The following is an 18,180-nucleotide window of genomic DNA, read 5'->3' on the forward strand; positions in this document are numbered from 1 at the left end:
TGTATCATCATCGATACACTTCCCAATCACAGAACCTATGTTGAAATCGACTCGCCTGAATCATCCAATCCCTTTAATGAACAAATCTTAATCTGTGACTTCAACCCATTAACCTTGGCCGTTACACGACGTGTTGTTTTCAATTAAAGTAGATGGAAATCGAAAATCAAATGGGACCGTAATAATTTCACACGAGAACACGCAATATTTAATCACTTTCATTTGCTGCTACATTCTCGATTCGGAATTCGCATCCTTATGTTGGAGTTCGTGAACTGCATGGTCTAACTAAATTGTTATTTGTTTGGCAAACGCCAATTTAGTGAAAGAGTGGATATGCTTCAAATGGAGAAAAGCTGTCTCGATTCAAGAGTTTCGAATCTCTTTCAACAAGAGAATGTGTTCTAAAATAAACTATACTCAGCTTAGAAATAATATTTACACATAACGATATTGAGAGTGTTGATTAGTACTGCATTGAAAGAATCAATTGTTTACAAAAAAAAATCTTATTTATTAGGGTTTCTTGACCTCTTCAGCAAAGTAAAATTGATAAACACATTTGAAAGATGAAATAGTTAAAATTCAAGTAGAATAGTTACAAACTGAAATGTATCATTTTGCAGTGATTTTGAATTTTTTTCCGACTTGTTCTTTTGGAGCTTTTGTTTTGCCCTCTGAAAAAAACCGACATCTAATTACAATATAAAATTTTCATATTTTGACATTTTGCAAGTTGAAACAAAAATACTGAGGAATCTTCATCATATTTCATATTGCAAATTAAATCTTTCTTATTAGTCAATGGGCTATGCTTGAAGACTGGCAATAAACAAATCTAAAGCAAATGGAACTTCAAACGTTCAAGCCAGTCTCTATATACCTACACAGTAGGTTTAATGGACTGACGCCTATCAGAAAACAACTACTCCCCTGGCTAATACCACGAAGGGCGTTGGATTATATCAGACAGGCGTCAGTGCAGGAATCTTCACAGAAAATGTCCTGATATTGCATATCATTGACTTTAGGTCGATGATGGTCAATATCTTGCACTGATGAGTGGCTAATAAGCCCGAAACCGGTCTGCAAGTGTGCCCGTTCCATAATTGAAGGTCGACTCTTTCAGTTGTATTGCCAATTGCATATGCAGGACATTTTCTGTGAAGATTCCTGCACTGACGCCTGTCTGATATAATCCAACGCCCTTCGTGGTATTAGCCAGGGGAGTAGTTGTTTTCTGATAGGCGTCAGTCCATTAAACCTACTGTGTAGGTATATAGAGACTGGCTTGAACGTTTGAAGTTCCATTTGCTTTAGATTTGCAAATTAAATTCTGAAAGCAACAAATTCCAAAACTACCAAACGGGATATTCATACGGTTTTCACCAAGGGGATAGCTTATGTGTATAATTTATTAATATTTTGGGTGAATGGTTGAAATATAAAGATGCTACCCGCGATAAGTCGTGGTGGTGGTGCTACTTGTGAGTATATTCCTCTTTCACAAGTATACAAAAAAGTCCGGATGGCAACTGTCTATCTTTCAAGGATGATAATAATAACGATTTATTTTCCCAACAAACATACATGTAGGAAAAAAGGGAGATAAATCAGAATTGAAACTAAATGAGAAATTGACAATTGGGTATACACATGAGTTTAAACATGACTATCGAAGTCGTACACATAAATACGCACGCCCACACACGAATGTTGAAAACTTTTTGAGAAAAGCAGCAAGCAAGAAACTTGTACTTTTTTACCTACTATTTTACCGATATTTTGACAGTCTATACTACTGTCATCCTCAGGGTAAAACTACAAATTTTATTAGAATTAGAAAAAAATGAGGACGAGGAATGTAAATATTACCCGAAGACAATTGTGGATACTAACAATCGAAACGTCGTGAAATAACTTGGCTTAAAATATTTTATTTTTTTTGGAATTCTTTCCTCACTTTCATTTTTTTATTCTTTTTTATTTCTTTTTACTCTGTGGTCATGTTAACCTTTCACTTTGATTATTTTATTTAATTCTTTTCATTGTATTTTTATTTCACGTTTTATTGCTGACATATTATTGATATTTTAACTAATTATTCTAATTTTATTTGTTCTTTCATATATTTTGAATCAACTGAGAATTTTAGGACCCAGTGGCACCTACGGCCTGATGACTTCGACAGTTGCGGAACCAGCCAAATGTTACACCCATGTTCAATCCCTAAAAAGATGGAATCAAAAGATGTAATCTTGCCAGGATCACCCTGGGCTGCTCTGGGAAGCTGGCGCCGAAGAAATATCTGGCGATGACTAGGAAAAATATACGCTTAATAGTAGGGTTTCTGACTGGCCACTGTCAACTAAGGAAACACCTCCATGATATGAGGCTAGTGGACACACCTCTATGCAGGATGTATGAACAGTAAGATGAGACTGTCATTTTCTATGCGAGTGACCGGAGTTATCGTCAATAAGAGAGTGTGTGTTCGGCGAGTCTCGGCCTACAACTGCCGATATAAAGCAGATGTCTCCAAGTGACCTGTCCACCTTCCTGGAAAGGACGGATGATAACCTAGGAGGACAACTCCTCGGGAGGATGTACAATGGGTCACATATGGCCTTACTCTACAGATACAGATATTTTGAATTAAATTAGAATCATATTCGAACTAGCCCGAACCAGTACCACGAAACATTGCCAACCACTTTCAAAGATATATAAATATTACTTATTGTGACAAGTTAAAATAATACAGAGTTTATTGCAGATTTTAGAAAATACATTTTCATCTTAATCGGTTTGTCTGATAAGGGGAGACAATCAATTCCCTAAAACAAAATAAAACAAAGATATCTTTTTATATTAAAGAAACACTTCATTGTGAGATTTTCAATGAATAGTTTACAAAATTGCAACACGTGTTTCCCTATTTGATAGCTTCTTAGGCGTGTTCATACTATGAGTATAAACACGTCTGAGGAAGCTATTGAATAGTGAAACACATTTCATAATATTAACACGCCTGATGAAACTATTGTACTATCAGTATGAACTCATTCGAGGAAGCTATTAAATATAGAAAATTTTGTAAACTATTCAGTGAAAGGGTCACCATAAAGTATTATTGAATACTTAAGGACTTTCATTAAGTTTCAGCCAATTCCACATATTATTTTATATATTCGCCTCATCAGAAATTTAATTTTCTTTGTTATTCTAAATGGAAAACCTCTACTTGGAATAGTCTTATTAACTTCCGAGTTATTACGAATCTTTTAGATAATCTGATAATTATAATTTTTCCGGTGTTGGTGGTTTTCCATAAATCACAAAAGTCTAGGTTTACCAACGTTTATGTCATATTTTTTTAAAATTTTGCATTACCCGCAGTTTGTTCTGTATACGTCAAAATTTTAAAAACTCTCGACAGTTGCATAATTCACATTCCTCACTAACTTGCAAATTTCCGCTCTGAAATAAAACAAAGAAGCGTTTGCGTGCCCTGTTGAAATAACAGTTGCATTTTATGCGGATGTTGGAACGGTTAACATGGATGACAGTTTTTTCTAATGCACTGTAAGTACGTGGAACAATGAACGAGGGTAATTTACATAAATAGATGATTTCACGCATGAGGCAATGGGAAACGTTGGTACTACAAAGCCTACTTGGTTATTTGGGCCGGCAAATTGGAATAATAATAATAATTTATTCGCAATAAAAAATACATATAAGCTATTTTTTAACATTTCCAGATTTCTAAGCAAAACAGGTCAGTCATTTAGGTTCTGGCGAACCAGTCTATGACAACAACTTACAAGGATAAACCATTAAATTTATGAATCATGTAAGAGAAGAAAAATAAACGGAAACAAGTTTGAGTGGAAAGTATTGTTTTAAATTACATACAAATTTGATACAAAAGCATGGCTCTTTTCAATATACACACATCGGAAAAGTCTAGGGATATTTTTAAAAATGGCAATAATTTTTTTTATATTGCTTTAGGGAAAAAAAAGTTGACGGGTGATTATTAAACGAATGTAACTTACAACAAAATTTATTAAATTGTCAAAAATACTGAGTGCGCATATAAGCAAAACTAAAAAAAAATATGGCTCTTCTTTGGCACCCCGAAAAAAAAATCATAATACAAAAAAAATTGAAATCAGTACAAAGTATAGCCTCCATGCTGGTTTATTACGGCCCTACATCTATCGTGCATCGACAAAATGAGATTGTCAATGTCTTGTTGAGGTACATTTGCCCATTCAGCGATTAAAAGCTCTCTCAATTGAAACGTTGTGTGAATGTTCCCCATATGCGGAGTAATTCTTCGTTGAAGCATGTCCCACACATGCTCGATGGGATTCAGGTCCGGTGATTGTGCTGGGCATGGCAATACATCAACTCTTTCGTTGGTGAGCCAGCCAGTCACTAGACGCGCGACATGTGGACGAGCATTATCGTGCATTAGGTGGAAGTTTTCACCAACAGCACCAGCAAACGGACGGACGATAGGTAGAAGAATGGTGTCGAGGTACTGTCGAGCTGTGAAGGAGCGATTTGGAAAAACGAGATCGGTTCTGCCGCCGAACATGATTCCGCCCCATAGCATTACTGTACCACCTCTGAATGTGTGGACTTCCTGGACGTGTCTCAAACGTTCATTATTTCCAGGTCTTCTCCACAGTCTTACTCGACGAGAATCTGGATGAAATCCAAATCTGGATTCGTCTGTAAACAAAACTGTGGCCCAATCATTTGCATCCCAGTTTTGATGTTCTTGACACCACTCTAATCTTCTACCGCGATTGCCTCTTGACAAAGGTGGACATCTAAGTGGCCTTCTGTTGTGGAGATCTGCTTCATGCAATCGATTTCTGACAGTATCACGACCAATGGTTACCTGGTGCGTCTGCTGCAACACGTTAACCAACTCAGGTGCTGTGATTGTCGGTTGTCTTCTTGCGGTTAAGACCAAAAATCGGTCTTGAACTGCAGTTGTGGCGCGTCCTCGCCCTGGATGTTGTTCGGATGGACTGCCAGTTTCACGGAAACGCCGCCACAATCGACTGATAACACTTTGGGAGACCCCCAAACGAAGAGCTACATCATTTTGTCGCATGCCACCTTGAAGAAGCCCTACAGCTCTATTCATCTCAGCCAATGGTAAGTGATGGCCTTCCATGTTAAAGCACAATATTTCCAGTTTAATTGATGAGCAAGAACTGCGTATATAGAATGTACAAACTCGACAGTTTCAGATTATTCATTTTAGCCGAAAACCTACAGTTTGTAAAAAACTTGATAATAGATTAGTTACCGTTTTTGCAGGCTTTGTTCAACCCATAGAAATCTACAGGGTGGTCGAGTGTACCAATTTAATCGAAATTAAACGACCTCATGCATTTATTTTTATGATATTTAGTATGTTATAAAAATATCCCTAGACTTCTCCGATGTGTGTATTTTTAGTTTAAAAAATATAGCGCAGACATCAATTTGTAATAACAAGTTTGTTTATTGAACGAGGAAATTAAAACAAAACTCCTTTGATATCTGTCAAGGACATTTGAAAATAATATAAACCAAAGAAGACACTACAAGTACATTAGATTTTTCCGAATCCAAAGACGTAGTTATATTTTAGTCTCTGAATCGTTGAGATGAGTATTTGTGCAATTTCTTAGCTCATTTTTAATGTACTACATTATTAAATTCGACAACTTACTGATGAATACTGTGAAAAACACTTTGAATTCACCCATTGAGGTGAACTGATTGATTGAAGGTGAAAAAACCCAAAAAGGTCGTTAAAAATTATTTATGTTAAAAAAAAATTGGTAATATGAAAGAACACCACGAATAATGATTGTGAAAAATCTTTCCCTTATTATTTATCAAAAAAAAAGTTTTTCAATTTTTAGCAATGATTTGTTTTTTAAATTCTTTTGGAAAATGTGTCTGTTCAGAACAAATTTTCATTTTTGAAACAATATGGGGATCTTTTCTAAACCCACTCAAAGAGTGAAAATTTACAAAGTCTCCAATTTAAAAATTATCTGAGTTTTTATATCGGCTGTCAACAGCCAAAAATCAACTATTTAACAAGAGTGGGTGCAGTTGGGGACAACTCATTTTGCCGACGGATCATTATTTATTGATGTGTTATAGTTACGAGAGGAGAAACTTTTTTTATTTCCTGCTGTTTATAGATCTTGTTTCAGATATCTCCGATAGTTTTTTTGAGATATTTGGTTATTTTACTCGGTTGTTTATAACTATTGTAATTTTTGCCGACTATTCTTAAAAATTTTCATAAGTTTTTGAATGTTATTTCCAAACGAATGGCATCTTAATTATCTTTTTTTGTCTTAGAGGTTAGGTTTTTGATAAAATTATACTTGTGAAACATACTATAGTTCGTTGTTTGTGAATTTGTATAGTGCAATGTTTACATTTAATAGTGTGTGGGCAGTTTTTGAGTTTTACACATAAATAGGGTTATGTTGCAGGATATTTAGAAAAAAACTAGTATCCACTTCTGTACTTAAGAGAGGCGGCTTTTTTTTATTTCCTGCTTTTTAAGGAACTTGTTTCAGATATCTCGAATAGTTTTTGAGATTTTTGGAAAAAAACAAACCAATTCTTTAACTAAGTTGTTTATAACTTTAGTAATTATTGCCGACCATTCTTGAAAATTTTCATCAGTTTTTGAATGTTATTTCCAAACGAATGGCATCTTGATCAACTTTTTTGGCCTTAGAGGATAGATTTTTGATAAAATGATACTTGTGAAACATACTATTTTGTTTGTGAATTTGTATAGTGAATTGTGAATTGTTTAGTAGTGTGCGGGCAGTTTTCGAGTTTTACACATAAATAGGGTTATGTTGCAGGATAGTTTCCACAAATGGTGATAATTAGAAAAAACTAGTACCCACTTCTGTACTTACGAGAAGCGGATTTTTCAATTTCCTGCTTTTTATGGATCTTGTTTCAGATATCTCGAATAGTTTTGAGATATTTGGAAAAAAACAAACCGATTCTTTTACTAACGTTTGTTTGAAGGTGATTGACAATGTTTCATGATGAGTTTCATTAGTTCGGACTTCCATTGTCTGATTATATAAAATGACTTGAAATCCCTGAAAGAACTAAAAATTAAAAGAGAAAAATGAAAATAAAAAAATTAATAACTAAAAAAAACAATTATATTAAGCAAAAAACTTGAAATGAAATAATAATAAAATACAATACAAGTAGAAATGGAACAAATTGTTAGTGATGACTGTCATCACCCAAAGACGATTGTGGATACTAACAATCGAAACGTCGTGAACTAACTTGGTTTGGAATTTTTTTAATTTTATATTTTTTAATTTATTTTTGTTCAATTTGTTCCATTTCTACTTGTATTGTATTTTACTATTATTTCATTTCAAGTTTTTTGCTTAATATAATTGATTTTTCAGCTATTAATTTTTCTTCTTCAATTTTTAATTTTCCTTCTTTTTTAGTTCTTTCAGGGATTTCAAATCATTTTATATAATCAGACAGTGGAAGTCCGAACTGATGAAACTCTTCTTTTACTAAGTTGTTTATAACTTCTGCAATTTTTGCCGACTATTCTTTTTTTATATATTATCATCAGTTTTTTAAATATTGTTTTCAAACGAATGTCATCTTTATTGTCTTTTCTTTGTCGTAGAGGTTAGGTTTTTAATAAAATGATAGTTGTGAAATATACTATAGTTCGTTTGTGAACTTGTATAGTGCAATGTTTACATTTAATAGTGCGCGGGCAGTTTTTGAGTTTTACACATAAATAGGGTTATGTTGCAGGATAGTTTCCACAAATGAGGATAATTGAAAAAAACCAGTACCTACTTCTGTATTTAAATTTTCAAAATTAGGTACATTTCTGTCAGAAAAATAAGAAATACACAATTGAAACTTTATAGTATTTTTATCATAGTTTTGAACAGTATTCTAAATTACCTTCAATTCTTCAGGAGTGCACATCTGAGAGTATTTCTCCGCAAATAGAATTTTACACTTCATTCACAGGGACTTAAAATTTTTATTGCTAAGAATGTACTAAATAAAATTAATCACACAAAAGGCCTCATTAATCCCACTTCTGGAACACACATAAACACCGAACATCATTTGCAACTGACAGAACGTCTAGCCGAATAAGGTCATTATCCATTGAAAATATTCAATGAAAAAGTACACACAAATTTTCCATTCAAATCATTTCTATTTCTGACCGGAACGGAAAGCGATTGAGAACACTTATTTATATAATTTCGCGTGGCCGTAGTATAAGGCCGGTATTTCTATAAATACATGGACTTACTAGCGCTTTTGTCACAAACGCTGGATGGAGACTAAAATAAGTGGAAATATGTTTGGTGAGGGTGCCTACGAAATGTTAAGCAGAGTGCACACGCCGGGTATACAAAGAAGGAATCGATCGACACGTGGAAAGATACAGAAGGGATGCTGTCACGGACCGATTTGGTTCAACTGGAGGGGGACCGCGATAAAGGACACGTTTCCTTTGAATCCTCTGGAAGACCCTTGGCTATTGAGTCGTTAAAATATAGTTATTATTGTGACTGATTATTTTGACCAGCGGCTTTAAAGATGTTTAATTGAACAGGGGGGGATTTTTGAGATTCAAATTCAAAAACGTATTCAAAAAACACTTTGTGTTTTATAAAAAGGCAACACGTGTTTCGCCATGCAATGGCGTGTCTTTACTAACTATATTCTACATATTCAATGCTTTATATACCTAATTTTTCCATTTGAAGTACCTACATTTCAAATAACTGAGTTTTACCTGAGTTTGTAATGAACTAAATTATCTGAGCTCATGTCCCAGTTCCCACATTTGAAAAAATATTTAGTAACGGGGGGGTTATTCAATTCTAATTGATCGTTCAGTAAATTATCCGAATTCTTACATCTATTGATTTCTGAACATTCTAGAAGATTGAGTTTAAAACTTTCCTCTTTTAAATGTAACACGTCGTATTCATGATTGAACTCATGTCCATCTGCTGAAAGGTGGTTTGTAAATGGTTTTTCTTTTCACAAAACTTCTACTATTCTCTTCAATTCTTTGTGAAAATGTTCTTTCTGTTTGGCCAATGCAATTATATCACTATTCATTTTCTCCATGTGATTGGATTCGAATTGAAAGACTCGAACAGCTGCAATACTAAGCTGCATAATTGGGCTTAGCCCGTCTCTGGTAGAATAATCATCATAAACTATTTACCTTGAGAAAAGGGTCATGATCGGGGTCCGTTTACTGATTACCAAATACAGACGAGAGTGATTAGTATGCAAATACAAATATGAAGAGGTATAATAAATGATTCATCAAAGCCAAATAATCTCAATAAAAAGTATAACCCTCTTCTGAAAATTTCAAATATCCAGCCATTAGTTTTATAGATTGACTAGGGACAACCAAACATCAACTAGGGTATTATTTATCACCTGGGTCTAAAATAGACCTACCTCTATATGTTTTTGTCGAGAAAACAATCATAATCATATTAGTAACGTTCTGTAGACTGTATGAATCATTACAGCCTACACGTTTTGTAAAATCTGATCTTCTGAATATGAATTCACTATCGATTGTGTTTTTTTTTTTGACGCAAAGTAATTCGTCGTAAAACTGTCACTTTTCAGCGAATTTCCGAAGATTATGCAGCTTATATTCATAAACATTATTCAACTAATGCCACAATTATTTTCGATGAAAATAGCATAGATAACTTTGGGGTCAAGTCTTATGAACGTTACAGATGTGTACGTAGTAAAATTTCGCAAGAACTCAGACTTACCGAAGCAATGATAGTTTTGATTGATTATGAATCAAGGAAATGATAAAAAAATTGGCGCTACAACTTTTTGTTCAACTTACCGATTTTTAAACAGACAGATTTACATTTTTTGAACTTTTATAACGTGATCTTATTAAGTACACTGATTAAAAAAGCTCCACGAAGCAAAAATTTTTTTGTAAAATTATTTATATTTATTGTTAACCAATATTTACTTAGCCTTTTCGATAATTCACTTTAAGATTTTTTCCAACGAAAATCAGTTTTTTATAGTATTCAGAATACACCCTAATTTTCATAAATTTTAAAATTATTTTAATAGTTGATGGAGTTTCGGAAGGTGGGACTTTTTTTTGTAATGTCTTCCTCTATAAAGATTTTTTTTTCAAATTTCTTAATCCATCATAGTTCATGAAATATTTGGAAAAACCTAAATACTTTTTTTTAAATCTCAATTTGTTGATTACTTTTGCAATATAATTATTCATCAGATAAAAATGTTACTATTGGCGTAACAGTTCTCCTGAAACTGTCATATGTGGTGTTCCTCAGGGATCTATTATTTGCTCCGTGCTTTGTGTTATATATACAGTGTCATCGATAAAGTCCGCATCAAATGGGAAACTTTTTTATTTATCGTTTAATGTGAAATTTTAATTTGGCAGAAGATTTTGCTTAAGAAATGATGTCAAATGGCGTCTACAAAATAGGTCACGTGATTTCCTTAACCTGTCAAAATTGACATTTAAAAAAAGAAATGGCCTCACAATATGAATTAGAACATTTGCTCATTAAAAAACTCAAGTACTGTATAGTTTGGAAAGCCCCGTTGAAACTAGATGAACTTTGCATCAAATTTGACAACTTTTATTTTTCAAAATTTGTTTTTAACATCAAAGAGGCTCTTAAAATATTATTATATTACAAAAAAAGAAATTCGGTGACGGGTTTAGTTAAAATAAATGATTTAGTACAGGTGTGCTTAAATTTTGATAAGTAGAAAAAGCAGGAATGCGGAAAAATAGTGAAAATATAAAATACTCAGTATGGGTTTGAAACTTGGTGTGTGGGTATAAAATTACAAAAAAAAATGTTTTTATCCTTTGATATTTTTGGATATTTTGAAGAATAATGTCATTTCTGTTTCTTTTTTTAAATGTCAATTTGACAGGTTAAGGAAATCACGTGACCTATTTTGTAGACGCCATTTGACATCATTTCTTAAGCAAAATCTACTGCCAAAATCAAATTTCACATAAAACGATAAATAAAAAAGTTTCCTATTTGATGCGGACTTTATCGGTGACACTGTATAATCTTCTCAAAAAAAAATTGAACAAAAAAAATCAAAATGTTTTCTGATGCTATAACTGAACAAAAAATTATATTGATTTCTCAGTGGGTTCGAGAGTGAATCGATTCAAAAATTTTGCAGTCCATAGAACGATCGACCATAAAAATTCTAGACAAAATTAACGACTGCATTATGCATCGAAAGTTTGTTTTTCATGAATGATCGTGGAAACACAGGTTGTGATATATTATCTAAACACTCTAAACTAAAGATGAAGTGAACCATTCTTACCTTGACTTTTTCGATGGCCTCATCGGGCTCCAAATTCTCTACCGACTCCATTGGATTCTCAATCCATTCTTTCACCAAGTCAGATGCTTCCTTGTACTGCTTCCACAGATCGGCAGCGTGGTGGTACTTGGTGCACAACTCCTTGAGGTTGCTGCAAGTGTTTTCATAAGCAGTCACAGCTTCCTTGACTGCGGCTTCGATTTTGGCGGATACCTCCGGAGCGCAACTATCGGCCAAAGGTTTGGCAGCGTTCTTCAGCTCCGCTACGAGGGTCTCGCGAGAAACTAGATCTCCTGATACGCTCTGTGGAAGAACAGAATCGGTTGAAGACTGATTCAAATTGGAATTTGCGTATTATTGGAAGTAAATGGTTGTCAGTGATAAGTGAATTGGAAAAGTTGCAGATTTTCAAGAAGGTGAATACATTCATTAACGTCTTGTATACGAAGATTGTTCAAAAAGTAATGGTAATAAAGTTATTCTGGAAAAAAGCCTGTTATTTTCTTATATTGAAAGTAATATCACAAGAACTCTTAATTTTATCGTCAAATTTCCATTTTCAATGAAAACGGAGAAAATAGTACGATGAAACCATGAATGTTTAGGACGATTGTTTTCATATATTGCTGGTTGTTTGATTGGTATTGCTCAAAAATAACATTATTTGAGTATTCAAATAATACTATTGTGAGATTTTCACTATACAGTTTACAAAATCGCAACACGTGTTTCGTTACATAATAGCTTTCTCAACTGAGAGATAATCTCATAATAAAATGTTACTTGAATACGTTATGGATTTTCATCAAGTATCGAACAATTTCATAACAGAGTTTGAGTTGAAAAAAATTTCATCTGAGACAATTTTTAAGTCGAGTGGTATTCGTAAATATTATTTCCTGAAATATTCTCAGCTAAATACATCGATATGAGAACAACATATCAATTCTCGATTTAAACCAATTTCATCACCTGAATAACGAAAAATTTCAACAGGAACATTTGTTTGGAAGTACAATCAATAAAGACATAATGTTCGAGTATAATAATAATAATAATAATAATATGCTTAATTATCATAAGACATAATCTTGTAGACAAAGCTTGGGTAGCAAATACTTAATAAATGCAATACATTTCAAATGATATTAAAATAAAAATGGTGCATGGGCACAAACTATGTTAAAATGGAGGATATAAAAGATATGTATATATTTGAATTGAAGGGGTTATATTTTTAGGAGTGATAAGGGAATCTTCCCTTATCTTTTTTTGTATCAAGATGGAGTAGTAGGAAGCCAAAAACTTTCTTTCTCAAAAATATGTATATATAAAAGATTAAAACTCAAGTTTATAAAAGAGTAGACATAAAAAGTAACAACTTATTAATAAATAAAGATAAAAAATATGAGTTAGTCAGTTGAAAGCTATCGTTAAAATATTCATCCAAAGTATAATAGGGTCTATCAGATAGAAATTGTTTGATTACTTTCCTGAATTGGAAATTTATATTGGCAGATCTTATGTACGTAGGCAAATGATTGTACATTTTTCCAGCGTTGTAAAATATGGAGTCTCTGGTTATGTTTTCAGTTGGCACAGTGAGTTTCAGAGTGTGTCTGCTGTTTCGGGTGTTATAATGGGAAGAATATGGAGCAAAATTTAATATATGCTTATTTATTAAACACACAGATTCCAGTATAGATAATGCAGTTACCGTTAGAATATTATGTTTTTTGAAGAAGGTTCTACAGGAGTCTCTTGGTTTAACCTTATTGCCCTTTTCTATAAAATTAGTAGACTTTTGAATAAAGTTGGACTTCATGATCTCCAAAACGGTATTCTGTAGCGGTAAGTGAGAATCTATGAGTGCAAAGTACGCCATCTTTCCAGTGCTGAACCCCAATATTTTATAAATCACTCTAACCGCATAATAGCCAGAGGATAGTTTTCTAGTGAGTTGTTTGATATGATCCACAAATTTTAAATTCTGGTCAATGAACACTCCTAGAAATTTAGTGTTATTTTTAGATTCCACTGATCTGTCATCAAAAAAAAGTTCGTTGATTGAGCATCTAAATGATATTAAAAAATAAGGTGAATGCTCAAATTTTGCTATGTACATTCGATAAACGATTTTTTTTATCTTGGTACAGTCGTTTCAAACAAATGTTTATAGTTTCAGCTGTTAGCATTTTCAGTTTATTAGTGAGAGGCATAAAAGTCAGAATGTATCAAAGAATTGGGATCAAATTTCGTGTAAAAATTTGAATGAGTGAACAAAAACACTTGAAATGTGGACAGTGGCATACGGTGATCGTACTCTTGAATCAGAAAAATGTTTACAAGTGGTATAATCCTTTCACAGAAGGCTGAGAAAATGTGAATGAAGACGCTCGCCATAGACGCCGTAGCACATAAGCAACCGATGAAAATGTTGAGAAAGTGAAGAAAATGTTATGGAGAATCACTATTAGGGAAGTTGCCGAGGATGTTGGCCGATCGGTTGCCTCAGGCCATGCATTTTTTTCATAAATTTTGGGTATAAAACGTGTGGCAGCGAAATTCGTTCTAAATAGTCAGGGAAGCTATGAATTATACTGTAGACGATCCCTGCCGATATAGAAGGCCCCGATACTCTGTCGAATGAGCCCCCTATATCTTCCGTTGAAAGATGAACAACTTTTTCATTCAACCCACCCCAGCCAGGTAGGGGTACACCGTGAAGGGCGGTACTGATGTCTGAGGACATTCATGCCGCCATACCATCAACACTCACCATCAGTCATGACCCGTTTGTCCTTCTGGCAAACATCAGTTCAAAGGGTAAGGGAGCCAGGCTCCAACCTGATTGAAATCAAGACGACGTACAGGTTTAGTTCTAAAATTCCCGAAATATTGTCCATGAATTGTTGAAAGACGTCAACAGCGGCAATCTAGATTTGCTTAAAAGGGTCTTAAGTGGTGACGAATGATGGGTATATGGTTATGACCTCAAAACTAAAGCCCAATAGTTCAAATGGAAGAGACCAGGAGAGCTAAGACAGAAAAAACGCCAAGTTCAATCAAATGTCATGGTTCTGCTCACGGTTTCCTTTGATTACCGTGGCGTACTGCATTAAGAGTTCTTGCCACATGGACGTACAGTCAACACGAAGAAAACGTCTGATATTGTGGAAAAACAATTCATGGCTTTTGCATCACGGTAATGTACCCGCTCACTCGTCATAGCTCGTTCGTATTTTTTGACCAAAAAAAAAAAACTGTAATTATGCATCAGCCACCAGAATTGCCCCCCTGCGACTTTTTTCTGTTTTCAACATTGAAGAGACCCAAAACGCTTGCACAAGTGTATTATATCTGAGGGAGACTACTCTGAAGGAGACAAAATAAAAATTGATAAATGAATGAATATTTTTTTGAGAAAAATGAAAATTCACCTTATCTTTCAAACATACAGCGTCTGAACAAAGTACGTAAATGACTAAACTCGTATTTTTCAACAATAGGATTTAATTGTTGGGTATTGATCTGGGTACATCAGATCCAGCACCCGACCTACTTCACGCGGCTGGATGTATCACCAGTACGTCGCGTATTCTTTTCATATTTTCTATGAAATTAAAAATATCTCATTATAGTTATAAATTTCGATTATGATCTTCAGATTTCTTTATATGTGAATCTTTGAAGTACGGCAATTCGTCTTTCATTTCAGTCTCTTGTATCTGTGATTTTTTTGATCCACATATTCATTTGAGTCATCCCAGTAGAGTTGGGGTATAGTCACTGTCATAATCATATTATTGAATTAAACAAGTGGATTTCTGTAGAAGCATTTATGCAAATTTTCAATATTTAGTCACGATTTACATGAATATATGAGTCCGTCGGATCAATTTGATGATTGAAATTGTGAGAATGATGCATAAATAGTCTCTGAGATTCACGTATGATTCAAGAATAATAACATGTTGATGCTCATTTCATGGCTGTCAGTTTTATCGCTGTTGGGAAGAAGCCTTTCATCTTTATGAGACTTGGTTATGGTGGCTTAGTTTTCAGTCCTTTGAAAGAAGTTATTAATCTAAAACAAATAGTTTTAAAATGATTAGAATTCGTCTACAGTTTCCAGTATAGATAAATATCGTAACGTGAAATTTTTGATAAATCTCTTATTTGTTTCGGTCCGTAACGGATGAAGTCCGAATGCATTGAGTTTATTATTCTATTTTGTTTATGTAGAGTGGTGTCTCTGTTCAAGACTTAGGCCTCTTTAAGGATCAGATGAAGAAGGTTAAGTAAACTTTTGTTAATCCAACAAAATTAATTTCTCATCGTTTATTTGTTCAAAATGCTTTAGGAAAACATAATAAATTGAATTAATTATTGAACGGAAAATATGTAAGAAGAACTATATGTGGGTTACAGAAATCGTCCACAAAAAATTGAATTGAAATATTATTTATGTACCAGAAAACTATATTTATTGTGATATATAAAATAATATAGCTGAATTTTCCAAACAAAAAAGAGTCTTGATTGCTTATTTCTTTAACAAAATGATTGTCAACAACACTTGAACTTATTGTGAAATGATTTTGAAAAAGTTGCAACCTTTCGATTATATGTTTATCCTGAATTGAAGTTTATAATTATAAATACGATAGCGACGAGGCTAATGACACTGTTGATTGAATATGCAATCATTAAAATTAACACACTGCAGGCGTGGGCTTCTGTGAACATTTATGTGACCGCCGATTTGAAATGTTATCATCAAGTGTCTGATGACTGTGATGATTTGAAATTCACTACTTCATACAATGTGTTTCAATGTAATCCTTCTGGTATTATTCGAACTAAAGGAAATCATCCGTTGCTTCTGTTTTCTACATTTTGTAATATTCGAAAAGGCTTATATATATATATATATATATATATATATATATATATATATATATATATGAAATGTTCGTCTGGATTCCATATTCAACCAACCCACATCCCAGAACGCGTAATGAACCTAATGCATATGGATTCTGGAGTTTTCGAGTTCTAAAACTGTCACTTTTCAAAATTCCCGGACCATGCACCACGTCTGCGTAGTTGGCATGTAAAAGAACTAAAGTATCGCAGAGTATAATTTTCCTTTTTTATTCAGAAATGCTCTGTTGGAATATATCATTTTGCATAACCCCGTTTCAGAATTTGCAAAATGTGTGTTTTAAAACATAATTTTTTAATACATTCCATTGTCAAGGAAAATTATTACTGAAATAGAAAAGTTTCGCTCTTTTTGTTCCAATTTGAACCGATTTGAAAATATTTATACAAGGGTAATATTTGTATGTTTTCGTAAGAGCTAATTGAGTTTCACCATAAGCCAGACATGCCTTATCAGTTGAACACGAACTAAATTAAAATTAACAATTACATCATGCACAGAGTAAACAAAATTTAGTGTATCTGCTTCGTAAATCCCACCAAAGATATATTCACACTCATCAAACAGTAAATATGAATGTCACTCTATAGTTTGTTCTACAGTGAAATATGGCTTTAGTGTAGGAAGGAATCATCTCCGAAACTGTCGACTTCATTCAATTGTTCAAAGTTTTGACAACTAAACTAGTCTTCAACTCCTATTAATCAGTTCTGGTGGCAGACTTGTTTTTCAATTGTACGTCAGAAAAATTAATGGGGTTGTTTATTGCGAAACCTTGAAGAAAAATCGGTAACACGTTCAGTGTTGATTGTAGAATTGACAATGGATAAATAAATATAGGAACTTCCACACAGAGGAACTAAATAATGAATGTGAAGTTGTCCCTTGTGAGTTTTTAATACGATATGCTCGTTGATTGGATGTGGAATAAGTGATATGTTCTTGTTTTTACAAAGCATCCAAACGGGTGAAAACATTTAAAACATTCGTATCATGAGATGAATGGGAAATGACGCCAATCCTTCTCAACTAGGAAGGATTTTCATCAATTAAAACGTTAGGATGAAATTGATATTTCTATTATTTTGTTCCATTACTCGGTCCATCATATACTCCAGATTTCAATTCGTTGAACAAAATTTATTTTCCGATATCAAAATCCCTAGATAAGTCTCGCATTGTACAGCGTGGACTTTAAACTGCGATTTGTTCTCAATGAAAAAAATCGACTTTATAACTGTGAAATTGATTTATCCCAGGAAGTCGATTCCCCATGCCGACTGAGGAGGATCAAATACGGAGGAAAAGTAAAAAAAAGTGTAATTAAAAATAGACTGTGCACACATTTCATTTATTCCGCTCAAGTATGAATCAAGAATTGGTAGATGTGCAAATATTTCAAAAACAAATCAGTGATTATTTTTCTCTCAGTCTACTTTGTACATGTGGATAGAATAAAAATATATTTGAATTGATATAACAATTTATTCAATTCAGAAACAGTTTCACCATTTTAATTTTGAGTGTGATATAAATTAGCCTTATCGATTTATGAGTTCTTGATAATATTTTTTCGATAGTTATTTATTCTTTTATAGTTACTGTACTATTGCTCAAAAACAGGTGATAGAACATGACTCTACTGAAATTTTATCACAGTTGAACTGTCTGAAGTCAAGTAATTGAAGCCCCAAAAAAGAAGCTTCAAAAGAATTGTGGATTTTTGCGCTATTATACTTATAGAACAACTCTACTGATCGGAT

The 18,180-nt window shown here is 33.4% G+C and overlaps 1 protein-coding gene across 8 annotated transcripts in view; it reads right to left on the minus strand.

The window, feature by feature from the left end:
* Msp300 (Muscle-specific protein 300 kDa) overlaps nucleotides 1-18,180 on the minus strand; it is a 409,159-nt gene that overhangs the window by 14,239 nt on the left and 376,740 nt on the right. For all 8 annotated transcript variants that reach the window (XM_074174300.1, XM_074174298.1, XM_074174299.1 and 5 more), the window contains one exon: nucleotides 11,470-11,772. In XM_074174300.1, the coding sequence (XP_074030401.1) occupies nucleotides 11,470-11,772 (303 nt within the window). The remainder of the gene's footprint in view (nucleotides 1-11,469; nucleotides 11,773-18,180) is intronic.

This window comes from Leptinotarsa decemlineata, unplaced genomic scaffold (genome assembly GCF_025532065.1).
Source record: "Leptinotarsa decemlineata unplaced genomic scaffold, Ldec_3_MD MMD2_P_RNA_scaffold_12, whole genome shotgun sequence".
NCBI classification, from domain to species: domain Eukaryota; kingdom Metazoa; phylum Arthropoda; class Insecta; order Coleoptera; family Chrysomelidae; genus Leptinotarsa; species Leptinotarsa decemlineata.